Here is a 7,724-nt window from a genome sequence, read left to right as displayed (position 1 = left end):
AAAAAAAAGACAACACCGTCATTGATTTTTTTTCGCAATCATATACAGAGAACGCATTTTGTCCACAGGGAATACTCTCCTCAGAAATCATCGCTATTCAACCATCTAGTGATGTAAGAAAAGTAGAAAACTTACATAATATATACGACCCGGCCCGATACATAGGAGAACTTCTATGTAACTCTTCCTAGCTGCTATCTAATAGGCACACAATTTCTAGGAAGTCCAGTCGTCTCGTTGACAGCTTCACAGACCGTAAGTCAAGGAATAGATTCATCGCTCAGCGATCTGGTGATCCATGCCTCCATGCTTTTGACTTGAACTGGAGATAAGCAAACTGAAATGTTGCTTTCAGTTTTCTTGATTGCTCCATATGAGCTGTCTCAGTTCAGGAGGTGGTTGGTTCAGCCTGAGACAACTCCCTGTAATCTTTACGTATAGTCCACAGGATCTCTGCGCATCGCCTCATGCTCGGCCGGTTCTTCTTCTTGCGAGCTAAGCACTGCAGAGCGAGCTCGTACATCTTCTCGACTGCCAGGTTGGTCGCGTCGGTCGCTTCCAGAGTTGGATCCAGTGTTAATATCGCATCACCTTTCGCGAATTTTTCCATGGCCTGTGCCAACCATAAAGGGAGCACACTTAGCAAAACGAAAGATATGGCAGTTGCCAACATATAACTGAAATTATTGTACTTTTCATGGGACATTTAAAACCATTAAAGATACAAAGATAATTATGAGAATGGCACAAACTAACCCATTTTGGGGTGACACGCTCAGTGATATGCCTCTTTGGCTCTATCGGGCGCCTCCCAGTAACCAACTCCACTAGCACTACTCCGAAGGAGTAGACGTCACTTTTTGCAGTGAGCTGGTATGTGCTAAGATACTCTGGGTCAAGATAACCTGCTGTTCCTTTGACTTGAGTAGAGACATGGGTAACATCATTTGGGGCCAGTTTGGCAAATCCAAAGTCGGCAACCTTGGCACGGAAATTATTCGTGAGAAGAATGTTCGAGGATTTGATGTCCCTGTGGATGACAGGCTGATCTGCATGCGTGAAATATATGGGTCAGGATCCAATTGCTAGTGATTTTGTGTTATTAAAAATATCAGCTATGTGACAAAAAAAAGCATCTACTCTGGTATCTGCAGATCAGTTCCTAATAGTGCCATGGATCATAGTTTCCCCTTTTTGAATTGAGATATTTAACATATGGAACTCTTCAATCAAGACTAGTTCCTGTCATGATGACTCCACTATCACCAACTATTGTTTTAGTCCAAATTTGATATGGAGTGTTGTATCCCGGTTTAAATATAGGCTTAACTCCTATTAGTACTTGGAAATATATCATACGCGTCGGTTGTTGTGATGCCAGCTCCAGAAATATTCAACGCAGGTTCAGCTATATCTTCCCTGTGAAGTTAAAGCAAATGCAGAGAACCATATACTACAGTACTCTGTTTTTTCCTAGAGGATTCTGCAGTATGAACTAAATAAAAGAAGTGCTTAATTAAATTCCTAACAGTCTTGCTTTAATGTCTTCTTGAGGGACACTTTCTGATCACAAACAATAACTCCCTCCGATCCATAATAAGTGTCAGGGGTCTAGTTCAAATTTGAGCTTATTTAAACTAAAACATCGACACTTATTATGGATTGGAGGGAGTATTAGTTCCTCTATTAGTTACCCGGAGTTTCAAGATCATTAGCCGAGCCTTTCAGATGCAAGAACAAAACGACCAAAATATATAAAAAAAATCTTCATCCAAATAATGTGACAAAATAACATTAATAATAACTCTAAATTACCAGAGTAGGTGTGGAGATATGTAATAGCGTGAGCCACATCAATTGCAATTTCCAATCTGACACAGAACTCCAGAAATTTTCCATGCATACCTGCATAGTCTAGATTCAGTAAGATACAAATAGAAAGCCAAAAACCGTTGCACTCATCAACATAGGATCGTATGAATACTACCTTCAAGGTGTTCTCGAAGATTGCCATTGGGAACATATTCCACGATGATCAACTGCTCACCACCATACTCAAGGAACCCATGAAACCTTACCAAATTCAGGTGTTCAATGCACCGCAGTGTCTCAATTTCGTTCCGGAACTCATGACCCATATGCTTGTCATACACATTCTGAAATGAAAAGGAACCAATGTAGCCTTGGAACAGTCACCAAGTATGCAAACTGAGCGTAAGAAATAAGGGCAAACCTTCTTGGCCCGTTTGACGGCAACGAGAGTGCCATCGCTGAGCTGACCCTTGTATACTGTCCCGGAACCACCCTGCCCAATCTTCAGGTTCGGTGAGAAGTTCTTTGTTGCTTTCTGGATCTCTGGCAGCGAAAACTGTCTATCACCAGGTATCTCCCTTTCTGAAGAATTCCTGACGGGGCCATACAATCCTCTAGCCGACCTCTTGCTCGCTAAAGTGCTTCCGCTGGTAGTACCGCGAGAGCTCGCCGACTGTGAGACTGTAAATAAATAAGAAATCAATATCGCATCTGAACTTGCGAGAAACCATACTAACGATTCTTTTCACGAAGTGCCATTTGGGTTATGATGAATTTAACACTTTGTCGAAATTTTTGAACAGCATCGATTCCAATATACCACAACTCATGTTTGTGTCACATAGTCATTTTGTCAGGCGTTAACATTATTTTTCTTTGTTTTGCAATGATGAGGTCGAGGGCCTGATATTCGACTCCAAACTGACAAGGAATTAGCAAACGATACCCTACGATGGGGTTTGCTTAAGGTAGTACACTGAAAGGACGCGGCTAATTCCCGTTCAATCGGAAATTAGTTTAATTCCTGGTCAACCTGGTTTCATGTGTAATTCACGTGCAACTAAAGCAAAGGATATGCAACACATCCATGTGTAATTCTCGTATGCACGAATCACAATGCAAATCTAACGGTTGTCGAGTTGATCGGGAATTAACTTAATTCCCGATTAATCTGGAATTAGCAAAAGCCATACAGAAACATCTTGTATATCTTCTCCTGGCAACTTGGTCCTGTGTCTTGTGGTTGGTATTGCAGGCGAAGGTGAAGTCTGTGGGTGGCGGCGTGGCAAGGCGAGTGCTCAAAGTCTTCTTCTCCCGCAGCAGGCTTTCAATGCCCATGCATGCTCAGGGAAAGCTATCTGCCTCATGAAAGGTCCCCCCCCCCCCTCCCACCCCCATCCGGGACGAAAAAGCAGGGAACTTTCTTCAGAGGTGGAAACCGATGACGTTGTGGCGTTGTTGGCCTCTCGAGGTTGACGATGGTACAAGTACCTGGATGATGCTCTTCTTCACCAACTTCGTATCTTCTTGAGCCGGACTGCAGGACGGGACAATGGACTTGAAGCTCTAGTTGTTCTTCATTCTTTTTTTGTGTGCTTGATGTTATTCGTTTCTTGTTAGCTGGTTTTCAGCACTTTGTATCATTCTGCCGGCAACGGTCTTATTAATTTAACCTACATAAAATAATATACTGAAACATTTACCCATGATGGGTTCTAGTCATGATCAAATGGAGACAAATCGAATGGAACGGATACAACATTAAGTACAAACTGATGTAGGGTGTGTGATTGAGGAGAACGCATCCTATGTATTCTTATTGCCGCAAACATGCTACTACGAGTCTACGAGACACTGACATAAGACCACAACTCAAACCCTTGTTATAGCCAAAAATAGAAAGAGTGTGGAGTACGAGCTAGGGTGCTCTTGCACACAATAGTACTCCTGCAAAGATCCCAGTAAAAAATCATCCTCCTAATAAATACAATTGAAAAAAAATACAATTGAAAAACTGTTGCAGTACAGATATACGCGTTGACTAGGCACCGTTGACGACCAATATGATGATCATCACGCAACAAAGTAGAAAAAGGCACCAAAAGGAATTGGAGAAAGAAAAGGGAAGACGTGCGGGCACGTACGTTGTTGGGAGGGGTCGGAGACGAAGTCGTCGGAGAAGGAGGTCTCCGGCAGGCGCGCATCCGCGGGGGCGAAGCAGGAGCGGAAGGCGTCGAGGATGGCTGCAGCGCGGCCGCTGCCGCTTGCGGACGACCGGCCGGAGGGTGCGGACGAGGCCGTGGTGGTGGCGACGGAGTAGCGGGAGAGGTCGTCGCTGCTGTCGCCGGTGACGTCCCTCCGCCTCCTCCCGGCCGCCGAGCCGGCGGTGCTGCTGCTGCTGCTCCTCATCGGCGATGGCGTGGCGTGGCGGCAGCCGCGTGCGGGGAGAGAGAGGGAGAGGGGGGCGGGACGCGCTCGCTGTTTATTATGGTGGTGCTGCGGAAAGCGGCGGTTTTGACGACGATTAATTGGGCGCGCGTCAAGGAGGACTAATTCATGACTTGGGACACAGAATGAAAGTTGAGAGAAGACCACAGCTGCATGCGGGCCCGGACACAGGCCACGCCTTCACTTGCGAACTTTTCAATCATGCGCATGCCACTTTCCGTTTTTCATGATCATATTCTCTCAATTTCCAGATCTCTGAAATCTGAATTACCAAGAGAAAATGTCAAAATAAAGTATTTTCTACTCCTATATGGCAGATTTTGTTGAACTTTGGGGACCTTTGCCCAGCATGCCGTCGTCGATCAGAAGGAGGAAGATGGTGAAATGTGGCACAATTTTTCATAAATTTGAGTCACGGGTGGGGTTCACCAGCGTAGTGCTCACGACTCAATGTTACCTTGACATAGGTTAGAGAATGTCGTTAGATTGAAATGAGGCACATGTACGGACCCCATGGATGGGCATCCCTATGCCATGCAATGGCTCAAATATCATCTTTGCTCCATTTGAACCGCACCAAAGCATTTCCGGAAATAAGATGAGAAAGAAGGGGCTCGCCGACTTGATTGCGCTTGCGACTACAATAATAGGTCCATGATACCGTGGAGGTACAGGCGAGTAGGTGAAGGGCTACGAGGAAAGATGGATGCGAGGAGGCGCTTGTGCCATAACACAATGTCATGTCGCAAACTCGTTGCATATTCCCCCTTTGTTGCTCGACTTCGAAACATGAGTTTTCTTGTACGTCATTGATGTGCGTGGGCGATAAAAAAGGCGGGCGTGGGCCTTGCCTGGCTATTTCGGTGGCAACCTCATGCATGGTAATATTGGTTCAGTGAATGGCGCAAAAAAAATCTTTCGTTTTTAATACTGCGTGAGAAGGGTCTTGAATTTGAGACCTCTTGACTATGATACCATGAAAAATTGTTATACTAGTTATTTAAACCAAAAATCCGAACTAATCGAAAGAGAATGGACAAAGTATTTATATTCAACATGCTGGACATAGAACGGTATACGATTTTGGACATGTTCCAACAGTTTGTTAGCTGGCCAGTTCTATTTAATTAGTATGTTGAACAGTTGAACGAAATGGTATGCCTATATCGGTCTACTGGTGTTGCTGCTAGATGTTCCAACGCGCCTTTTGCATTTCTTGGAAGAAGAAAAGCACGCTGCATCTAGTGTTTATACAAACAAATCCTGGTACTCACTACGGGAGAGCACAGATGTGCCGACGGCCGCCGTGTGTGCCGACGGCCAAATATCGGGGCCGTCGGTACAGAAGCATCCGGACCGCAGCAACAAAGATGGCCATCGGCGTTAAAATGGCCGTCGGCACAAGTCGGTTGTGCCGACGGTCACCGTCGGCACAGTTCTGACCGTCGGCACAGGACCAGTCTGGCCGTCGGCACAACATTTTTTTTCTTTTTTTTTACTACAAACCCGTCGGCATAGCTTTTTTCTATTTCTGCACGACAGTCTTCAAAAAAGCACAACTAAATCATTCTAATTGAGAAAAATAAGTATAATATATCAAATTTTGCAGAAAAACAAGATCTATCATAGAAAAATATAAAAAATGGAATATTTCAAATACCTAAACAAATCTTTTTAGAAACGAGCTATAATGTTCGAGGTTTCATGGCTTTCACACACGCCAAAAATGAAAAAATTGTCGCATATAATGATGCGTCGTTGAACTAAAAACAATTTTTCCGGAATTTCTGGAGCGACGGATAGTTGACCCCTAGTTCAAATCCGGTCAGTTTTCAGCGGATACGGCGGGACACCGCCGGAAGCCGCATGGGTTCCCAAAAGCTAACGCGTGCACATGTCATCCGATAGGTGGTGCGTAGGTGGTCTACTATCATCGCACGGAGGTTTCACTTCATACTAAAATGCGCCCCATGTAGCTGCTTCACAAATAAAAACCGTTTGGGCACGCTAAAAATGAAAAGATGGCCGACCGTGGATCGGATTAGAAATGCGCGTCCGGGGTGTTACTTCCCATCCTAGGGCCCACACACATGCCAAATATGATCTCGTTTCGGCAAACTATGTCATGCCGAGGCCGTTTCCCACCTCATTTCCCTTGAAATCCATATAACTTCGGATGTGATAGCCCTTTTCGTGAACGGTTTTTCAAAATAATTGCCGTATCCCAGTTTTAACAAACGGAATAGTTACTATGACATATAAAAAGACGTCACGCGACTCTATGGGATTTTTTGACTTCGTTCAAATTGCCATCTGGCCAAAACAGGACCCCCGAGACATGCGGTATCACCGTACCGGGCGTGCGGGTGCACCCATTCGCGAACAAACTAAACGGACAAAAATTAGCACATATAATGATGCGTCGTTGAACTAAAAACAATTTTTCCGTAATTTCTGGAGCGACGGATAGTTGACCCCTAGTTCAAATCCGGTCAGTTTCCAGCGGATACGGCGGGACACCGCCGGAGGCCGCATGGGTTCCCAAAAATCTAACGCGTGCAAATGTCATGTGATAGGTGGTGCGTAGGTGGTCTACTATCATCGCACGAAGGTTTCACTTCATGCTAAAATGCGCCCCATGTAGCTGCTTCACAAATAAAAACCGTTTGGGCACGCTAAAAATGAAAAGATGGCCGACCGTGGATCGAATTAGAAATGCGCGTCCGGGGTGTTACTTCCCATCCTAGGGCCCACACACATGCCAAATATGATCTCGTTTCGGCAAACTATGCCATGCCGAGGCCGTTTCCCACCTCATTTCCCTTGAAATCCATAGAACTCCGGATGCGATAGCCCTTTTCGTGAAGGGTTTTTCAAAATAATTGCCGTATCCCAGTTTTAACAAACGGAATAGTTACTATGACATATAAAATGACGTCACACGATTCTGTGGGATTTTTTGACTTCGTTCAAATTGTCATCTGGCCAAAACAGGACCCCCGAGACATGCGGTATCGCCGTACCGGGCGTGCGGGTGCACCCATTCGTGAACAAACTAAACGGACAAAAATTAGCACATATAATGATGCGTCGTTGAACTAAAAACAATTTTTCCGGAATTTCTGGAGCGACGGATAGTTGACCCCTAGTTCAAATCCGATCAGTTTCCAGCGGATACGGCGGGACACCGCCGGAAGCCGCATGGGTTCCCAAAAAGCTAACGCGTGCAAATTTCATGTGATAGGTGGTGCGTAGGTGGTCTACTATCATCGCACGGAGGTTTCACTTCATACTAAAATGCGCCCCATGTAGCTGCTTCACAAATAAAAACCGTTTGAGCACGCTAAAAATAAAAAGATGGCCAACCGTGGATCGGATTTGAAATGCGCGTCCGGGGTCTTACTTCCCATCCTAGGGTCCACACACGTGCCAAATATGACCTTGTTTCGGCAAACTATGCCATG

The 7,724-nt window shown here is 45.1% G+C and overlaps 1 protein-coding gene across 2 annotated transcripts; it reads right to left on the bottom strand.

Moving 5' to 3' along the window:
• Positions 1-4,221, bottom strand: LOC124695612 (calmodulin-binding receptor-like cytoplasmic kinase 2). Of its 2 annotated transcripts, XR_007000578.1 has the most exons (7): positions 3,957-4,221; positions 2,234-2,493; positions 1,988-2,156; positions 1,816-1,905; positions 757-1,049; positions 327-613; positions 1-253 (listed from the first exon to the last, which is right to left on the bottom strand). XR_007000578.1 is itself a non-coding variant. In XM_047228439.1 (6 exons), the coding sequence occupies exons 1-6, from the start codon at positions 4,219-4,221 to the stop codon at positions 389-391; spliced, it is 1,302 nt and encodes a 433-aa protein (XP_047084395.1). In that variant the 3' UTR covers positions 1-388. The 2 variants fall into 2 exon arrangements, 1 of the variants encoding a protein (XP_047084395.1); XM_047228439.1 differs by having other exon boundaries at positions 1-613.
• Between the last annotated feature and the right edge of the window lie 3,503 nt (positions 4,222-7,724).

The sequence above is a fragment of the Lolium rigidum genome, chromosome 3 (genome assembly GCF_022539505.1).
Source record: "Lolium rigidum isolate FL_2022 chromosome 3, APGP_CSIRO_Lrig_0.1, whole genome shotgun sequence".
NCBI classification, from domain to species: Eukaryota; Viridiplantae; Streptophyta; class Magnoliopsida; order Poales; family Poaceae; genus Lolium; species Lolium rigidum.
This window is presented reverse-complemented; position numbering and strand designations above follow the sequence as displayed.

Excerpts from the sequence above, each read along its gene's own strand:
- LOC124695612 (XM_047228439.1), bottom strand. The coding sequence starts at position 4,221 with ATGAGGAGCAGCAGCAGCAGCACCGCCGGCTCGGCGGCCGGGAGGAGG. Across the intron at positions 1,906-1,987 it reads TCTTCGAGAACACCTTGAAG|GTATGCATGGAAAATTTCTG; the intron begins GTAGTATTCATA and ends TAGACTATGCAG. Across the intron at positions 1,050-1,815 it reads ATATCTCCACACCTACTCTG|ATCAGCCTGTCATCCACAGG; the intron begins GTAATTTAGAGT and ends TCACGCATGCAG.